Source organism: Indicator indicator, chromosome 16 (assembly GCF_027791375.1).
Source record: "Indicator indicator isolate 239-I01 chromosome 16, UM_Iind_1.1, whole genome shotgun sequence".
Lineage (NCBI taxonomy): Eukaryota > Metazoa > Chordata > Aves > Piciformes > Indicatoridae > Indicator > Indicator indicator.
The window spans coordinates 24,025,048-24,045,119 of NC_072025.1; the positions used below are offsets into that span (position 1 = coordinate 24,025,048).

At 45.6% G+C, this 20,072-nt stretch overlaps 1 protein-coding gene across 1 annotated transcript in view; it reads left to right on the top strand.

Annotated features, from left to right (window-relative positions):
* LRRK1 (leucine rich repeat kinase 1) overlaps positions 1-20,072 on the top strand; it is an 87,828-nt gene that overhangs the window by 12,511 nt on the left and 55,245 nt on the right. Inside the window, exons 2-5 of the mRNA XM_054387712.1 lie at positions 15,174-15,337; positions 16,175-16,346; positions 18,643-18,822; positions 19,427-19,575. Of these exons, the coding sequence (XP_054243687.1) occupies positions 15,174-15,337; positions 16,175-16,346; positions 18,643-18,822; positions 19,427-19,575 (665 nt within the window). The remainder of the gene's footprint in view (positions 1-15,173; positions 15,338-16,174; positions 16,347-18,642; positions 18,823-19,426; positions 19,576-20,072) is intronic.

Genomic DNA, 20,072 nt, shown 5'->3' on the forward strand with positions numbered 1-20,072 from the left:
ATTGGGCAGGTCCAGCTCGATTCACTGAACCTCTACTATTCACCAACCAGGTTGCTTGTGCTAAATGTTTCTCCCAGTTTTTCAAAGATCCACCCCCCATGGCTTTGAGAGTGGTTTTCAGCAAACCGTTGTAGCGTTCGATCTTCCCTTCAGCTGGTGCATAGTAGGGAATGTGGAATATCCACTCGATGCCGTGCTCTTTGGCCCAGTTTTTCACAAGATTGTTCTTGAAATGAGTTCCCTTGTCTGACTCAATCCTCTCTGGAGTTCCATGTCTCCACAGGATTTGTCTCTCCAGGCCAAGAATGGTGTTACGTGCAGTTGCATGAGGAACTGGATAAGTTTCCAGCCATCCAGTGCTTGCCTCTACCATAGTCAGCACATACTGCTTACCAGATGGAGAACGAGGTAGAGTGATGTAGTCAATCTGCCAGGCTTCACCATACTTGTACTTGGACCATCGGTCACCGTACCACAAGGGCTTGATCCGCTTTGCCTGCTTAATAGCAGCACAAATGTCACAGTCATGGATGACTTGTGTGATAGCATCCATGGAAATGTCAATGGATCTGTCATGAGCCCATCGGTAGGTTGCATCTCTGCCTTGATGTCCTGACGAGTCATGGGCCCACCGAGCTAAGAACAGCTCACCTCGGTGTTTCCAGTCAAGATCAGGATCAGGATCAGAGTTTGTGTCCACCTGGGAAACTCTTGCAGCTAGATCTGCCTGATGGTTGTGTTGTTGTTCCTCAGTAGCTTTGCTCTTAGGAATGTGAGCATCGATGTGTCTCACTTTCACTGGGATTCTCTCAATGCGAGCAGCAATGTCTTGCCACAGATCTGCAGCCCAGATAGGCTTTCCTTTCCTCTGCCAGCCATTCTTTTTCCAGTCCTTCAGCCAACCCCACAACCATCCACGAGTCGGTGTAGAGATAAAGCTTTGGCCATCTCTCACGTTCAGCTACGTTAAGAGCTAGCTGGACAGCTTTCACCTCTGCGAATTGACTGGATTCTCCTTCTCCATCTCTCGCTTCTGCAACTCTGCGCATTGGGCTCCACACTGCAGATTTCCATCTCCGCTTGTTCCCAACCAGACGACAGGAACCGTCTGTGAACAAAGCATATCTCTTTTCATCATCAGACAGATCACTGTAAGGAGGAGCTTCCTCAGCACGAGTTACTCTCTCCTCTGGAGGTTTAGCACAGCTTGTGCCTTCTGGCCAGTTTGCGATCACCTCCACCAAACCAGGTCTTTTGAGATTTCCCATTCGAGCTCTCTGTGTTATCAGAGCCATCCACTTAGACCAGGTAGCATCTGTTGCATGATGTGGTGAAGAACCTTTGCCTTTGAACATCCAATTCAGAACTGGCAATCTAGGAGCTAGAAGAAGTTGTGACTCAGTTCCAGTCACTTCAGAAGCAGCTTTCACTCCTTCATAAGCAGCTAAAATCTCTTTCTCTGTTGGAGTGTAGTTTGCCTCCGAGCCTCTGTAGCCACGACCCCAGAAACCAAGAGGACGTCCTCGTGTCTCCCCTGGAGCTTTTTGCCATAAGCACCAGGTTGGACCATTGTCACTCGCGGCCGTGTACAGAATGTTCTTAATGTCTGGACCAGTTCGGACAGGTCCCAGACCCATGGCAGAGTTTCTTTCTTGTTGATGGGATTTGCCATGGTGGAGACTCTGTTTATCACATCCATTGGGATGTGACGGCGACCATCTTGCCACCGCACTCCCAGAAACTGGATTTCTCTGGCAGGTCCTTTCACCTTGTCTCGCTTGATAGCGAAACCAGCTTGCAAGAAAATGTCAAGGATTTTGTTACCTTTCTCGAAGACTTCTTCAGCAGTCTCACCCCAGATGATGATGTCATCGATGAACTGAATGTGTTCTGGAGCTCCACCTTTCTCCAAAGCATCATGGATCACTGCATGGCAGATGGTTGAACTGTGAATCCACCCCTGGGGCAAACGATTGAATGTGTGCTGAATGCCTCTCCAGGTGAAAGCAAACTGAGGCCTGCATTCCTCTGCTATGGGAATAGAGAAGAAAGCATTAGCAATGTCTATGGTAGCATACCATTTGGCCTGCTTGGATTCCAGCTCATATTGGAGTTCCATCATGTCTGGTACAGCTGCACTCATGGGTGGAGTTACTTCATTCAAGGCACGGAAATCAACTGTCAGACACCACTCTCCATTCTGCTTTCTCACAGGCCAGATTGGACTGTTGAAAGGTGAATGAGTTTTGCTGATGACCTTCTGACTCTCCAACTGACGAATCAAGTTTTGAATGGGCACCAAAGAGTCACGGTTGGTTCTGTATTGTCTGTGATGCACAGTTTGAGAAGCAATCGGCAGCTTTACATCCTCTATCTCATGTTGTCCCACAACTGCAGATTCATCTGAAAGCTCAGGTCTAATGGACAACTTCAATTTTCCTCCATCAATTTCTACAGTTGCTATTCCAAAAGCCCATTTGTAACCCTTAGGGTCTTTAAAACGCCCTTCTCTCAGAAAGTCAATTCCCAAAATACAAGGTGCATTAGGACCTGTTACAATAGTGTGTTTCTTCCACTGCTTCCCAGTTAAACTTATGTCAACCTCTATCTTAAACAATTCTTGAGATCCACCAGTGACTCCCTGAATAGTTATAGATTCTCCCCCTTGATAATTTGATGGTATTATGGTGCACTGAGCTCCTGTGTCAACCAAGGCCCTGTACTTCTGAAATTTTGAAGTGCCAGGCCGCTGGATGTACACATCCCAATAGATTCTGTTATCTCCATTATCCCTTACCTCCCCCTGGCGGAAGGCAGGGCACCCCTAGTTGTGGGGATTACTTCCACATGTACAGCTGGCACAACGTCCAGCACCAGAATTAGGATCACTGTTGGAGCTATCAGAGTTGTTCTGGGAAACTGAGGAAGCGACAGCTACCCTCCTGGTATTGCTACCTCGGGATCTGCCCCTCTGCAGCTCCCGTAACCTCTTGAAAAGATCAGAAGTTGGTTGACCATCCCATCTGTTCATGTTCTCACCAAACTGATCACGCAGAGTTATCCAGATACTGCCACGTGATTGCCTCTGCTGTCTGTTTTGGTTTGACCTATTCTGGAATGGCCTTCTTGGAGCACGTCTGTTCCTAACAGCTGAAACTTGTATCCATCTGGAGGAAGAGGAATCAGAATCATCCCCCTTCATCAAGTTGGATATGGAGGTTTTAAGTTCCTCCTTCAGCTCTTTCATGCAATTCTTTATTTCTCCAGACAGAGTTTCAATGGCTGAAACCAAAGAAGTACATGCAAGACTGTCCTCCAATTGCCTCATTTGGTCAGTGAAATGGCCAACAGTAGGAGGCACTCCACCATAATTTCTTGCCACAATTCTGCTTGCCAGAATAGTAGCATAATTAGGAGGAGCAAGCTTAATGAGCTTTTTGGCAAGGCCTGTTCCAACAGGAATTTCATCAGGATTCAGAGTCTTATGATCTGCATACATTACTTCTCTTACAGCAAACTCTCTCAGACGCTTGATTCCCTCAACTATTGTGGTCCAAGGCTTAGGGTTCCATGGTAAATCATCTCTGCTGGGGTACCTCAGCGAGACTGCCAGTAGGAGGCGTGCCCACAGAGAAACTTTACCAATGCACTTGCCTAGGTGCCTGTCTATGCCAGTATCCCTTGAGAGCATCCCCAACTGAGAGGCCGACTTGTCGCCTACCACCAGTGCTGGGGCTCCCATATCAAAACACCTGGCTAGCCAAGACAGGACTGGCTCATTATCTCCTCTGATGTAATCCTTCCTCACATGTCTAATTTCCTGTCTGGGTGCATTAGCTGACTGTATGTCATCCTCATCATCATCATCATCATCCTGAGGTTGCTGTCCCCATAATCCTGTTGTAATCCTCCGTTGAATTTCCTTGAGTTCAGAGGCTCTGCCAGCAGTTGCTAATCTACCAGGGTCTACATCCTGACCTACATCTCCATCATCCATGTGGGGTCTCAAGAGGTCTACCAGAGTTTTAAGGCTAACCCTCTCTTCCTCACCAGAAGGATCTTTCTTAACAGAGGGACCCTGAGTAGAAGGACCCTCATCTCCATCTGCACCATCTCCTGCAGCATCTGCATCTCCTCCTGCAGCTCCTTTATGCTTTCTGCTTACAGTGGCCACCAAATTTACTGGCTTGGTTTTCACATTCACAGCAGAGTTGGAAGAGCAAGTAGCCTTATGTCTTTCTTGACACAGTGCTATCAGTAGCCATATGATTATTCCAAGAAGCAACAAAATTAAGGCAAGCACAAGATATCTAGGGTACCACTGGTTCCAAAGACCCTCTGTAGTTGTAAGAGGAGTAACAAACTCAAATGTGTCTGCTAGCGCATCCATAGTTGAGTTACCATAGCTTCTAAGCCCAATAAGACCACAACAGAATTCACCAACATTCAGTAACTTGTTCTTAACCCAAAGAAATGACTTATATGCCACATATCTCACAATCTTGTCTATCATGCAAGAAATGGCCCATCTGTAAACAATCACACTGATAATAGATGAAATAGAATGACTCAGAATCCAAAACAGCTTCATTTTTCTTCCTAATCTGAGCAGAAATAAATCACAAGCAATCGAGCCCCGAGTTGGAGCGCCAAAATAAAAAGTGTGTCGGTGTGAGCTGAAATTCCCCCCCCACCAACAATAACCAGGCTAGCCCAGTCTGGAAGCAAATGAAAAGCTGTATTTACAAGCAGAGTCTAAAATCTACAATGAAATGCAATGAATATGTACAAATATACAAAATTCACAACATTCACAAATATATACAATCAACAGAAAAAGCACAGCCGATCTCCCTTTGCTTCTCCCCAAGGGGACCCTCCCAAAGGGGCCTCCCTCTCCCAGGAGCTTCCCCCCAGAGCCCCCTGGACAGAGAAGCAGAGTTTAGTTAGAGCAGAAAGTTGTTAACTTAGCTGCCAAGGTCAGTGTGTTATCTTCAGCCAGAAGAGAAGAAGAAAACAGCAGCCAGACAGCCCAGCAACTGCCCCCACTGCCGAACGCAGAATGTGCAGAGTGCCTACTTTGTTTTGGGTAATAGTTCTTAAACATTTCTATCTATCCAATGGAAGTGTTTAGAACAATCGTTATTTTGCTTTCTTACACCCAATAGTGACTTATTTACATTCTTTCACTTTCTCTGTTCTGAACTTTGCAAGGAAAAATTAAAAAGACAGTCTCAAACCATCACACCAGTGGATGCTCTCAGTGCTCCTACAGATTGAAAGGGATGACCACATGCGTGTGAAGCTGCTTGGGTCTGAGACTTGTGCTCAGGGAAGAGAGTAAAACCATCACTGTCATCAACAGCAGCCCAGTTCATCATGCTGGTATGCTGGGGAGCTGCCTGTTTGTGTTTCGTAGGTGGTCACTTGGTGACAAGCCAGAAGGAGAAGGGACAGGGAAACGGCAGCCCCAGATCTGCTCTGAGTGGTTGTTATTAATGAGGGATCTGGAAGTTGTCTTGGTGTTACCTGTTGCAGCTAAGGAAGCTTTATAAATAGGGAGGGTGAAACTGAAGGTGGGCTATGGAGCAATGGGAGCCTTGTGTGCTGGCATGCAAGGCCAGAGCGGGATTTGTGGGGGTTTCTCAGTACACAAGAGGCTGGCTGCAGCCCCCAGAGCCTGGCTGGGAGGAAGGGATGTCCAGTCACTGTGCTGGTAAGCTGCCTTTGCTCAGACTCTGCTACCCCTCTCCCATCCAGCATAGCCCAGGGCACTGCACCATCACATGGCTCTTGTTCCTTTTCCCTAGATAGCTGCAGGTATCATTAGTGACCCCGAGGCTACCTTGTGTTTTTTCATGTGATTTACCTGCTGGCATGGTAGGGAGGTGGGGGTTGATCTGTTCTCCCAAGGAACAAGTGATCCAACAAGGGGAAATGGCCTCAATTGTACCAGGTGAGGTTTAGGTTGGACATGAAGAACAATTTCTTCACTTGAAAAGGGTTGTCAAAGCCCTGGAGCAGGCTGCCCAGGGCAGTGGTGGAGTCTTCCCCATCCCTGGAAAATTGAAAAGCTGTGCAGATGTGATGCTGACACCATGGTTCGGTGGTGACCTGGCAGTGCTGGGTTAATGGTTAGACTCAATGCTCTTAAAGGTCTTTTCTACCCTAAACAGTCCTGTAGTGGATTTGCTCTGATGGTCCTATTCCCGTCTGTCTTTCTTTGTGCTCTCTCTAAGCTCGTTGCCTTGTAGTGGCTCTTTTGCACTAAAGCAAAATGGGAATAATCAGCTTGGTTTCTTGGGCAATGAAAATAATTTCCAGAGTCCCAGGGATCTGAGAGACACATGCATGGATGCAGGAGCCCACTCGGATCTGCTGGACTTTTCAGCTCTAGCTCAGTGCTGGACATAACAAGACAGAGCCCAGAAGCAGGCTGCCCAGAGAGGTTATGGAGTCTCCTTTTTTGGAGAGAATCCAAACCAACCTGGGTGCAATCCTGGGCAACCTGCTGTAGATGACCCTGGGTTGGACTGAATGATCCCCAGAGGTCCCTTCCAGCATTTGCCAGTCCGTGATTCTGTGACAGACAGACAGCTGTCACACAGTCATACAGGCACTTGTGCTACTGCCCACTGAATACTGCTGGGTCTCAGTGTTACCAGTATTTGAGGCTTTTCTGTTCCCTCTTCCCTCGTTGTCCTGCATGGTGGAGAAATGATTGTGTCAGTGTGGAGCTAAAGCCTTTGGAGGCCTCTGGTTTTTGTAACTCTATTCCTGGAGCCCCTTAAAAAGGCAGGAATCCAGAGCAGTTTTCCATCTGGGACTTAATATTTTCCTTGCAGGTTCGCATTAGCAAACGTTGATTTTCCTTGCAGGTTCAGAGTGCTTCTAGACAGAAAATTTCCAATGGATCTGGTGGCAAATGGTCACTTTGCATGGCTGTCCCTGCAAGTGTCAGCCTCCCCTTCAGGAGATCCGGTCTGCTTGCGGGAAGCTGTTTGATGCAGATCAACACTTTGCGTGCGGGGTACTGGCATGTAAACAATTTAAAAATAATTCCAGCTTATGCAACAATAACGGAAAAGATCCCTTCAGTCCTGGCTTTGTGCCTTTGAAGCATTCTTTTGCGTTTCAGATTTGGTCTTTTGTGGAGTTCTAATTGGGGCAGTGAGCATTGATTAGAAGCTCTAGTGCAGATGCAGAGTGTCTTTGGTACTCATCTCTGCTGCCTTGGCAAGAAGATCTTAGTGTTGAGCCATTCCTTTAATTAGCTGAGATAATTGGTGCCTGGGGTGAGATGGAACCACAGAAAACAGGCAGAAAAAGTGTGTGGAGGGTTCCCACTGTCCTGAAACCTGGCACGTCTCACTTGTTGTGGAGAGATACTAATCAGGGTCAGAGGGACAGGGCCCAGTTCTGGTGTTATCTCTCTGGTGGGGGTGCTGAATGTCCCAGATAAACCACCCCAGCACTTCTCCTTTGGATTTGTCATGGTTTTCTGTTCTTGTCTTCTCACAGCAGGGTTTGTAAATGGTTCTGACCGCTTTTGAATCCATCTAGGGACATTTTATGGAAGAACTGGTTGGCCCATATGTGTTTTGCCTCAACCTCAGAACAAGATGGAAGAGGTTGCTGTGGAACTCTTCCTGGTTCTGGGCCAGGTCTGGGCTATGGGGCTAAATGGAATAAGGACATGTGGACAGTCAGGGAGAGAAACTTTCCTCCTGGAGACAGACCTTGGTGTCTTTTAAGGAATGAAAGAATGAATGAATGAATGAACAAAATCTTTTAACTTTTTAAAATAATAAATGAAACCTTGTTTTAAGGTGTCAGAGAAGGAATATCTTTGTTTCATTAAGCATTTGGACTGATTTTAAGGTCTGTATTTTTTTAATTAAAGAACACAGGGTTTGGGGTGTTTTTCTTAGTTTGGGGTTGGAATTATTTTTCAGTGTCTCAAAGGGCTGAAAAATTTTTCTTACATCCCTTTGGAAAGGGTAATGTAGGACAGATCCAGCATCCTTGGGAATCACTGGAGGCTTTCAGTTGGCTGTCATTCACTTTATAAATCTCAAGGTTTTCAAAGCAAGAGAAGACACACAAGTCTGTTGCAGAGGCTCAGAAATAAACTGGCTTTCTCTTCATTTTGCTAACCGTCTTGCCAAAGCTTCTCTAGAGTTGTAGAGAAAACTGTTCAGCAGCACTCATGATTTTTTAAGTTTAGAGGGGGAACTGGCTTTCAGTATTCAGCATATTTTAGACTGCAGCTCTGCCCCATGGGGTTTTTTGTTTGCTCTGTGGTAGTGCTCAGCAATCAAAATGGCAAAAGGTTAAGCTGGTGAAGGTTAGCTGTAGCCATCTGATGCTGTTGAGGAATTAATACTGAGCTCAGCCCAGAGAGACAGCCACCCTGCCCACCCCCGTCCCAGCTCCTCGCTGAACTATAGGCTTGGGTTTCGCTGTAATGGGACATAGACATGAAATTAAGTGTCAGGGCTCAGATGTAGTAGTTAATCCAGACAAAGAAGCAGCCAGCAAGCCCAAAGTCACTGCATTCAGTGGCTGCTGCCAGAGCTGCTTGTGCTGGAGCAGAGGTGGGTGGCTAACAGTCCAAAGGATTCATAGCTTGACTGAGCATTGCTGCGTGGGATGCTGTGTTAAAGTCATCATCTGGATTTGCTCCTGGCTCTGGAAGTATCTGCACACACGTTATGACAAGGTCAGAGGCACTTTTAAAGTTTTATTATTGTTGTAATTCTGGTTTGCAGTGAGTTACCTTCCTGCCCTGTTTTATCCTGTATTAAGCATCTCATTTATATCTTGCTCTGCTAAATAACGATATCCTGGTCAGCTGCTGAAGAGCTCCTGCCTTATCAGGGGTACTGAGGTAGCACTTACAAACTGTGAGGTTGCATGTCAGAGACAGGGATGCAGTGACAGAAAGATAATGAGCATCTCTATAGTGTGTTCTTTTGTTATATGGCTGTTGCTGATTCACAGCATCCACTTGCAGACCTTTTTGCTGATAATGGCCTACTGTCAGTTTAGACATTTTAGTTTTTTCTTTTTTATTTCACCTGCTGTAATAACAAGGCCTGAGTCAGGGTGTAACCACCTCTGACATTCTCATGGTCCCCTTTATTATTAATAAGACTTTTTTTTTTTTAGTTTGTTTCCCTGAGCTAGCACAGCAGTCTGTTGCACTTTAAAAGTGTTACTTATGTAACCTTTGGCAATAAAATATCTCTGCTTTTTTTAATGATAACCGCTGTTTGGATTGGAATATTTTGAAAAAGAAAATGAGTCTTCCCTTTAGCCTCTGTAAATGTGTATTGTGTAATGCAGACCCAGCTGTGCAAAGCACAGAAGCCAGTTCCTCAAGCTGTGCAATCTAGGAATTAAAAGCACTTTGTTACATGCAGGCTTAAATATTCACCATGTTGTATGAGCAAGCCCAAAACTAAAGGTTCAGTTTTATTCAGCATCAGCATTGCTCTCATATCCTGTTGTTCAAGGCTATATGCAAGTGAGGTGACCCTGTTATGAAACGCACAGAGCTCATGTAAAGAGTGTGAGATTTGTAAGGCTAAAGCCATAGGCAGAATTTCTTTGGATTTTGGCCCAGATCTTTCCTGTGAATGGCTGATGCATGTACTGGCAAAACGTTGTTCCCAGCCTACATGAATGCCAGTACTGGTAGTAGTTTAGTTATGCATCTAGTAGAACGAAACAGTCTTTAGTCAGTAGAATGTAATTTTCCTCATTTATTTTCTCCTACTGCTGACTATAAATTAAGCTTATAAACCAAGCTGCTTCTTATTATCCATTTGTATTTCAAAACTCATTATATCATTTACTAAGTTACAAGAAGTCTGCTGTGAATTGGTTGGTGAGATGCTTGGTTTGCCATGGATGGCTTCTGTCTGTTTTGAGAACTTAAGAATGGATGGGCCACCTCCTCTCATTTGACCTTTGAGAGCTCAAGGTAACTTTGACAGAGTAATTGACTACAGCTGCTGGCTGAGGGCTAGCTTTTGTTATCACTCTGTATTTCACCAGTTCTGCTCTTTTCAGACCTGTAGTTAGTTCAGTTGCAAGGGCTTTTGTTTGGTGAGGACCTACGACAGCTCTTTTCCTCAGGTCATAGGCAGGAGGTCAATTTACCCTGCAGATTGCAATAACAGAAAGAAGTTTTAATGGCAGTTACTTGAGAAATTTAAATGATGAGCAGCACTGTCTTTTTGCCAAGAATACTTCAATATCTTGGTAGATTTGCCCTGATTTCTTGCATACAGTGAAGCTTTTATTGACTTCTACTTGATGGAGGTTCAGATGTCCAAACTGGACAGTTTTGGTTAGATTAGTACAAATTTGCCTAAGATAAGACTAAAATTGAGTTTAAGAACGAAAACTAATATCTCAAGAATTCTGATTAAACTGCCAGCTAACTCTTGGAGCATATAAACTCCATGAAGCCATTGGGGCCTTCCAGTATCTGAAGGGGGCCTACAAGAAAGCTGGGGAGGGACGTTTTAGGCTATCAGGTAGTGATAGAATCTAGAATCAAGAATCAAGAATCAAGAAGGTTGGAAGAGACCTCAAGGATCATCGAGTCCAACCTGTCACCCTACACCTCATGACTATCTAAACCATGGCACCAAGTGCCACGTCCAATCCCCTCTTGAACACCTCCAGGGATGGTGACTCCACCACCTCCCTGGGCAGCACATTCCAATGGCCAACCACTCTCTCTGTGAAGAACTTTCTCCTCACCTCCAGCCTAAACCTCCCCTGGCGCAGCTTGAGACTGTGTCCTCTTGTTCTGGTGCTGGTTGCCTGGGAGAAGAGACCAACCCCCTCCTGGCTACAACCTCCCTTCAGGTAGTTGTAGACAGCAATGAGGTCACCCCTGAGCCTCCTCTTCTCCAGGCTAAACAGTCCCAGCTCTCTCAGCCTCTCCTCATAGGGCTTGTGCTCAAGGCCTCTCCCCAGCCTCATTGCCCTTCTCTGGACATGCTCCAGCAATTCAACATCTTTCCTAAACTGAGGGGCCCAGAACTGGACACAGTACTCAAGGTGTGGCCTAACCAGTGCTGTGTACAGGGGTACAATGACCTCCCTGCTCCTGCTGGCCACACTATTCCTGATGCAGGCCAGGATGCCATTGGCTCTCTTGGCCACCTGGGCACACTGCTGGCTCATGTTCAGCTGCTGTCAACCAGTACCCCCAGTTCCCTTTCTGTCTGGCTGCTCTCCAGCCACTCTGACCCCAGCCTGTAGCTCTGCATGGGGTTGTTGTGGCCAAAGTGCAGCACCCGGCACTTGGACTTGTTGAATGCCATCCTGTTGGACTCTGCCCATCTGTCCAGCCTGTCAAGGTCCCTTTGCAGAGCCCTTCTACCTTCTAACAGATCAACACCTGCTCCCAGCTTGGTGTCATCTGCAAATTTACTGATGATGGACTCAATCCCCTCATCCAGATCATCAATAAAGATATTGAACAGGATGGGGCCCAGCACTGATCCCTGGGGGACACCACTAGTGACAGGCTGCCAGCTGGATGTGGCACCATTCACCACCACTCTCTGGGCTCGGCCCTCCTGCCAGTTCCTAACCCAATGCAGAGTGCTGCTCTCCAAGCCACAGGCTGCCAGCTTGGCCAGGAGTTTGCTGTGGGGGACAGTGTCAAAGGCCTTGCTGAAGTCCAGGTAGACTACATCCACAGCCTGTCCCACGTCCACCAGGCGGGTCACCTGATCATAGAAGGAGATCAGGTTGGTGAGGCAGGACCTGCCCTTCCTAAATCCATGTTGGCTGGGCCTGATTCCTTGGCTATCCTTCAGGTATGCAGTGATTGCCCCCAAGACAATCTGCTCCATGATTTTCCCTGGCACTGAGGTCAGGCTGACAGGCCTGTAGTTCCCAGGTTCTTCTGTCCGTCCCTTCTTGTGGATGGGTGTCACATTGGCCAGTTTCCAGTCTTCTGGGACCTCTCCAGTGAGCCAGGACTGGTGGAAAATGATAGGACTAGGGGGAATGGAATAAAGCTGGAAGTGGGGAGATTCAGACTGCACGTGAGGAAGAAGTTCTTCCCCATGAGAGTGGTGAGAGCCTGGAATGGGTTGTCCAGGGAGGTGGTTGAGGCCCCATCCCTGGAGGTGTTTAAGGCCAGGCTGGATGAGGCTCTGGCCAGCCTGATCTAGTGTAAGGTGTCCCTGCTCATGGCAGGGGGGTTGGAATTGGATGATCCTTGTGGTCCCTTCCAACCCTGACTGATTCTATGATTCTACGATTCTGTTCCTAGAGAGCCCAGAAGTCTACACCTAACACACATAAGCAGACTGTGATGGTTGGTGGCCATGTTCTCCAAACAGTGGTGATGGTAGCAGTGGTTGTAACTGAGCCATTGCACTAGAAAGGACTTGAGAATCTTTGAGGGGGCCAAAAATGCAAGAGGAAGAGTGACACATTAGCCAAGTAGTTTTATGAAGTAGGCGTTTGGTAAAACACAGAAGTGGTCCTGTGATTAGGGTCCAGCTTGCAGAGTTTGCTCACTTACAACAGTGTGGTTGTTCTTGTGCTTGTTGACCAACCAGTTTGGTAGTCCTCCCTGTGGGAAAGTTCCAGTAGCACAGGTGGAAAATCATCCTGTAAGAAGAGCTCTGGTTTGCAGGATGTGTGGGAGGTTGGCTGGAGGCCTCTCTAATACAGGAGAAAGTGACACTAAGATCTCCTAGATCCCGAATGAATCTCTGATCATGTGATACTCATACCTCCACCTTCCTTGATCTTGATTGATGCTGGAGAAAGATGACCTCACTCAGGTCCTTGGCAGAAAGGATGTACCTTTACATCTGGAATGGCTGCAGTGTGGATCTTGAGTGATAGTCCTCAAAATCGGGGTTGAGGCTGGAAGGAAGTAAAATTTGTCTCTCCTTTCAGCATTTTTTAAGGAACTAGATTAAAGTCTTGGTGCTCTTTCAGCCCCCATTTACAGGGCTTCCTGCTCAGCTTTCCAGATCTTTTGTATCTCTGATGTGAGGCATTTTTTCCTCCAAGGGGAATTCCAGTGCTTCTCTCTAGGTTCAGGATTTCATCACAGGGGAGGCTGCATGTTCCAGTAACTGCAGTGTTTGTTTGGATCTCTACTTCTATATTTGACGTAGAACAGAATCACAGAATCCTTTTGATTGGGAGCGACCTGTAAAATCTTTGAGGCCAACCTTTAACCCAGCGCTGCTAGGTCACCACTAAACCATGTTCCTCAGCACCACATCTGCACAGCTTTGAAACCCCTCCAGACAAGGGGACTCCACTAGTTCCCTGGGCAGCCTGTTCCAGAGCTTGACAACTCTTTTGGAAACTAAGTTGTTCTTAGTATCCAATCTAAAGGTCCCATGGCACACCTTAGTTGTTCATATCTGGTTTGTTCAGACTGGAGAATTGTTTTTCTTTAAAGTTCTCTCTTCTATCCCCATTTAAACAGTTGCTTTCTTAGGAATACTTTTAATTTCCTACCTTTGGTGTCCATTAAAAAGAGAATTAAATCATATGCAATATTCTTTGAGATCCCTTACAGGTGGGTGGTCATCTCTGAAAGCCTGGACCTAGTGAATTTCTTTTCCAATGTACCCCCTAAAACTGGAGAATTCTGAAGGCACTGCACCTATTAGCATGGACTTTGAAATGCTGTTTGTTATGCTGTAATTTAACACCACATTCATCTGCCTTCGTTTCTGCTGCTTGTCCTTCATACGTTGTGCATCGTCTGAGGAAGGTTATTGATGGGGGCACATTTTTAATGGCAGGAATCTCTGGAGCCATCTCCGATGTCTGAGTGATCTGAGCTTGATTTAAATAATTGATGAGCAGCATTGGTGATTCAGACTGCATTATTCAACGATATTTACTGGCAGTTACAGATTGGTCCAAATTTCCTTCCTTTTCCAGGCTGCATGACACTCAGCCTTGCATGACATAAGCATCTATTAAAAAAATACTCTTCTGAACATATGTGACAATCTGTGGGCTGAAGGGATTTATTTAACCAGCTGTAAATAAGTAATAAATTTAGCAGGAAAACCTGAGTGTGGAGTGGTCTTGTTTCAAGTGAAAAGTGCTTATTTTCCCTGTTTCCCTGTTGTTTAGGAGTGGACCTGAACATCTTTCCAGGTTGGCCCAGGGAGGTGGTTGGGTTCCCATTCCATATGAGATGGGAATATCTCATCCCTGGAGATATTCAAGGTGAGGCTTGACAGGGCTCTGGGCAACCTGATCTAGTGGAGGATGTCCCTGCTCACTGCAGAGGGGTTGGACTGGATGACCTTTGGAGGTCCCTTCCCACCCAGACCATTCTGTGTTTCTATGATCTTAATTATAATTCAGTGGCTTTCCTGCAGCTTTCCTTGTCCTGGCAGCTGGGATGGTAGATGTGAGACTTCATGGCTGCTTCTTCATTACCCACCCACCACAAACATCTTCTCTAATGGTTTGCAGCTTTTAATCTTTGACATGTAAAATCTCTTCTGGCTCCTAACAAGGTTTAAGAAAGTCTAGCCTAGGAGACTCTCCAGGATTGATCAGGGTGACACTGGGCATATGGCATTGATCTCCTTCTACTCTGTTTTCCCAGAGTAAAAATATTCCTAATTTCTTCTCTTTCACAGTTGTTGAGCTGTATAAACATGTGCTTTGAAGGTGCTGTAGAAGTGCAGTGGCGCTTCATTGGGCCGTTGCCAAGAGGTGAAGTGTGGCTGAAGCAAAGCTAATAATAGCAGAATTGCTTTGCAGGTCCTGCAGACTTCTGCTTCTTCAGAAGTACCAGAGGTGCCAGGCTCATGTAGACACTTCTCGTCCCTGGTTTCTGCCACAGGAGGTTGGGTGTGGAAGCTGCTGTGCAGGTTCTCACCATCCTTTGGAAACCACCTCTGGGAGCAATTGGGGAACTTGCTGTCTGTTCTAGTTTCATGTCCCTGCTGAAAGTACTTTAATATGTTATCACTTTCTTTTATCAGAAAACGGAGTGCTTCTCCCTCTTTTATTCCAGTAAATATTCCACTGAAAATAATTCATCTCCTTGTTTTTCTTGCCAGGATGCATTGGTGTTGCACTTCTGCATGAGTAGTAAACACATATTTCTTCCTGACCCCTCTTTTCTACTTTTCCTTCAGGAACTGTGGACATGGGTGGCAAGCAGTCCACAGTCAGCGAAGTCTCCCTAATTCAGACATCTGTGATAGAAAGCGTTCAGGATGCTTACAAAGCTGGGGACACCAGTAAGGCCCATGAGTTGATTAAGTTATCATATGAGGAGACTGCACTACAAGTGGAAAAGGTAGGGTTAGATTAATGCTCTTCCTCCAGTTTTATTGGGAGAGAAACCAAAATGCCAAGCTGCTACCTTCGATCATTCTTCATGCAAAATATTTGTTCAGTTGCATAAGCTATGGTGGTGCTTCAGGGTCCCAGACACGCTGGTTGTGTGTGCTCTTCAGAACCATGCTCAGGGACACTGTTTGCCCTTAAAAGCACTGATCAGAAAGATAGGACTGAGGACAGCATGTGTAGGAGCAGGAGGCTGTGCAAGGATGGGTGCTGGTGCTGTGGTCACCAAAATAGGGAAATAGGTTTTTCCCCATAAAAAGGAAGCAGTTTATAGGCTTAGCAAAAATGTATTCCCCCATCAGTGCAAAGATGGTTAACAGCCCCTTGGAAAGACTGTGCTGCTTGTGCTTGGAGCCATGTCCTCTGTGCCAGCTTCTGCACTGCTCTGCCGTTGGAGCTTGGTGTCTTGGGAAGGTACCTGCACGTCACGTCCAGGCATATCAGACACCTCCAAACCAGGAACCACCACACCTCAAAGCAGAGCTGTGCAAATGCTTCTTTTTTTCCTGAGTCCATGAAAAATGGATTTACACTCATCATTCCATGCCTTGGGCACTTTTGTGGTAAAGCCATACAAAAAACTACGCAGCAAAAGAACAAATTAACATAAGTAATATCTCAACACAATCATTAAAGTGGCTCCTAGTGTTTATGACATGCTCTGTTACCCACAGTGACAGTGGGTGTGCATTTGCATGGCACAAAGAAACGCTTGGCTCTAGAAAGGCTCTCTTTCTCTGCCTGCTCCCTTTACAGAGAGTTTATTTTGCTCTGTTTTCTTTCCCAGTGTCAGCTTTTAGGTATTGCAGCAGCGTATGGAGACCTGCAGGCAGTGAGGTATTTACTGAAGGAAGCGTTAGTGGTGTTACCAACAGAACCTAATGATGACAATGCAGCTGTGGTGGCTGCTTATTTTGGACATAAGGACGTTGTGAAAGAGCTGCTGGATTCCTTGCAGGGTAAGCCTGTTGGGTTTTGTTGATAGCTGTGTGCTGTAGCTGCAAGCAGGCTGTTTTAGTTTTTTCTTTTCCACATCCCTTGAAAAGGGAGGAACTCAGTGCGTGTTTGGAAAAAACTACCTCCGTCCCCATGAAGGGAGAAACACATGCTTTGGATGCACAGCTGGCAGCCTGCTCTGTACTCTCTTAATATCACAGGGGAATTCGTCCTTGGAATCATCATTATATTTTAGTTACATTTTGTTAGAAAGTTATTTTATATCAGAACAGAGGCATTTTTACACCTGGGCACAATTTTTAATGCAACTGTGAAGGTGAGGGGAAGAGCATTACTCAGAGTCAGGACCGGGAACTGACTTTGGGTACCATCTTGCTCTCTTGGTGTGCTGTAGGCTTGGCTGCTGCTTCTCACTGGGACCCTCTGTGGATTCAGGGTCATAGAATCACCGAGTTGTTTAGTCTGGAAGAGATCTTTAGGATCATTGAATCCAACTAACCTGATACTGCCCGGTCACCACTGAACCACATCCCTCAGCACCGCAGCTACACAGCTTTTAAATCCTCCAGGGATGGGGACTCCACCACTGCCCTGGGCAGCCTGTTCCAGGACTTGACAACTCTTTCATGGAAGAAATTGTTCCTCATGTCCAACTTAAACCCCCTCTGGTGCAATTTGAGGCCATTTCTTCTTGTCCTATCACTTGTTACTAGGGTGAAGAGACTGATCCCCACCTTGCTCCAACTGCCTTTCATGGCGTTGTAGAGAGTGAGAAGGTCTTCCCTGAGCCTCTTTTTCTCCAGGCTGAACAAACCTAGTTCCACCAGCCAAAGTGAATCACTGTGTTGACCTCAAGACAGTGTGGTATCCACAACAGCTAAGCTGGGCCACTACAGTATTTGACTTGAATATAGCTGTAGGTCCTTGCTGGAGCTATGTACTTGCCAGTGAGGTCAGTGAGAACGAGAGTAACCTGTTCAGAAACCTGCTTATTTGATGTTCTTAAACTGTTAGAGCACCATAAGCAAAAGAAATATTCTGGTTTGGGCGATGCAATCAAACATAACATTCCCTTCAGCCAGAAAGGAGGCTGACAGTGCTGGTTTTGTAACCTAGTAGTAAAAATTAAATTATAATAATATAATATTCTCAGTAATGAAAAGTGATTTGAGTAGTTTCTGGAAACTTAACTCAGTTTAGAAATCACCAAATTCCCTTGTTTTGGGAGGTCAGAGGAGCAACTTTCAGAAGTTTTTGATGCAGGACTTTAGAATTTTTTACTCTGGAAAATTACAGAGAAACCAGTCACAGAGTTTAGGAATAAACTGTGTGCATTTGCAGTTTGGCTAATGCCCTGCAGTGATTTTCTCTGGCTCTGTGGGAGCTTCTTGTAGTTTACAGCTGAAGTGGGGCCTGGGATTTTTTGCACCGTAAGAGGGGATAATAATCCTCTCATAGGCATTTAATTACATGCACAGAATTATGCACACCTGGAGAAAAACAGTGATCTACAGGCACAACATCAATTCAGCAAAAAAGAGCCAGTTTAGGGATAACTAAAACATTAGCAAATTCATGCATAAATCAGAAAGTGGTGTTTTAATTTCTAGCCTTAAATGGCATTTGTCTGACTTCACTTGGAAATTATAGTAAAGAATTAATTCCTAATAAAGTGTTTCAAAGGCAAGTGAAATTTTTTGTGGGAGACTTCAGGTTGTAATGAAAACAAACTCAAACAAGGATTGTGTGTTGTGTGAGACATTTTACTTCTGTTTTATTTATCCACTAGCGTGAAAAGCCAACTGGTTTTCTCCATTCTTTGTATCCTCTCCCATGAACTTAGACGTTTCCTATATTGGGTGTTTGGATCTAAAGTCTGTTGGATCAGGCTTGTTGTCTCTGGATGCAAAGATAGGACTGGTCATCTCTTGCCTCCTCTCTTTGGGATTAGATACTCTGGCAGGAGGGTTGGACTAGATGATCTTTTGTGGTTCCTTCCAAACCCTAATGTTCTGTGATTTTCCTACTGGTAGCCTAGCAGGCCTCCTTAAAGCCATGTATGCCTGTATGCATGCTTAGATCAGGGATAGTCAAAATAGTTCACCCACTAGCTGGGCAGCTAATAAAGAATAGTTAAAAAAAGCTGAAAACTGTCTGACCGTCTTGGGGATCTTTTGTGACATGGTTTTGCAGTGTGGCCTACTAGGGCTTTCCCCTTGATGTAGCCATTATTTGTGATGACTTGCACATAGCAGCCTCATGCATCAACTAAATCAAATGCTCTTATCTTTTCTGTAGGTCCTAGTACTTGCCAACAGCTCCTGAACTGGATGCTGGCCATCGCCTGCCAGCAGGGACATTTGGACATAGTCAAACTCCTGATTCATGTGTACAGTGCTGACCCTGAGAGCTGTGCAGTCAGGAAGAATGAGTTTCCAGTGCTGATCCGGTTGCCCCTGTATGCTGCTATAAAGGCAGGTGTGTATCATCTGTGTGCTTCCAAATTTTGCCCATTTTCTGCAGCCTCTTTTAAAGAACAGGTTGACTTGTGCACATCTGGGAAGGTATCAGCGTGAACTGACATGCCTGGAATTGTCCTGGATTTCCAGTAAGATAGAATAAAATAAAATTGGCTTTAAATATTTTGATTTAGTCAAATTTAAGTCAGCGTCTTGGTAGATTAGATTACTATAAATACAAAAAAGCTGAACTGTAAACTCCTAGGAAAAAGACCCTCCAAAAGTAGAAACCTTGTAAGCCAAAGCATTGTTGTTATGGACACTCTGGCACAGAGGCTGAATAATTTGCACTTCAAAGCACAGCTGTGTGTATAGTTCAATAAGACAGGGGGAAAAAAAGAGCAAAAAGGAAGAGCCTGGGCCAGTGCTTCTACATAGTGTCTTTACTGTTTCAGTTTGAGCAAACTAAATCCTATCATGGAAGGAAACAGTCCTTACACAATTCAGTTTCTTGTTTGCACACCCCCGTGGGTTTTTTCAGAAGTGGTTATTTCCCAGGATTTCTTTTCAGCTCCCTGTTGGTTCATTTACATGGGAAGAAGAGAATTTACTTTTCTCTACAGGGAATGAAGAGGTGGCTGTGTTTTTGTTACGGAATGGAGCTTTCTTTTGTTCCTACATCTTGATGGACAGTCCTGAATCCAGCAAGCACCTTCTGAGGAAGTATTTCATTGAGACAAGCCCACTACCAACTAGTGCTCTGGCAAAAACAGTAAGTAGCCATTTCTCTGTCTGAAGATGTGTTCTTCTAAAGAAGCATCATGTTAATAATTCATACTTGTCTTCACCCACTGTGTGGCTGGTGATTCTTCTTCTCAACTAAGAGCTCTGTGGTTTGCTGCTCATGTAGAGAACAATCTGTGAACGTGCCCTTACTGCCAGTGCTGCTTTGCAGGGCATAAAGCACTGGGCACTTACGTGGCAGGGTTGTGCATGTGGTGACTTCCACTAGGTGGTTTTAGCAACAGTGTGTGAACCAGGCATATCACCCACAGAATCCCAGCATTGTCAGGGTTGAAAGGGACCTCTGAAGATCATCTAGTCAAATCCCCCTGCTAAAGTAGGGTCACCTAGAGTGGGTTGCCCAGAATTTCAATGTCCAGGAGGGTTTGGAATCTCCAGAGAAGGAGACTCCACAACCTCTCTGGGCAGCCTGCCCCAGGGCTCCAGCAACCTTACAGTGAAGAAATTTTTCCTTATGCTTAGGTG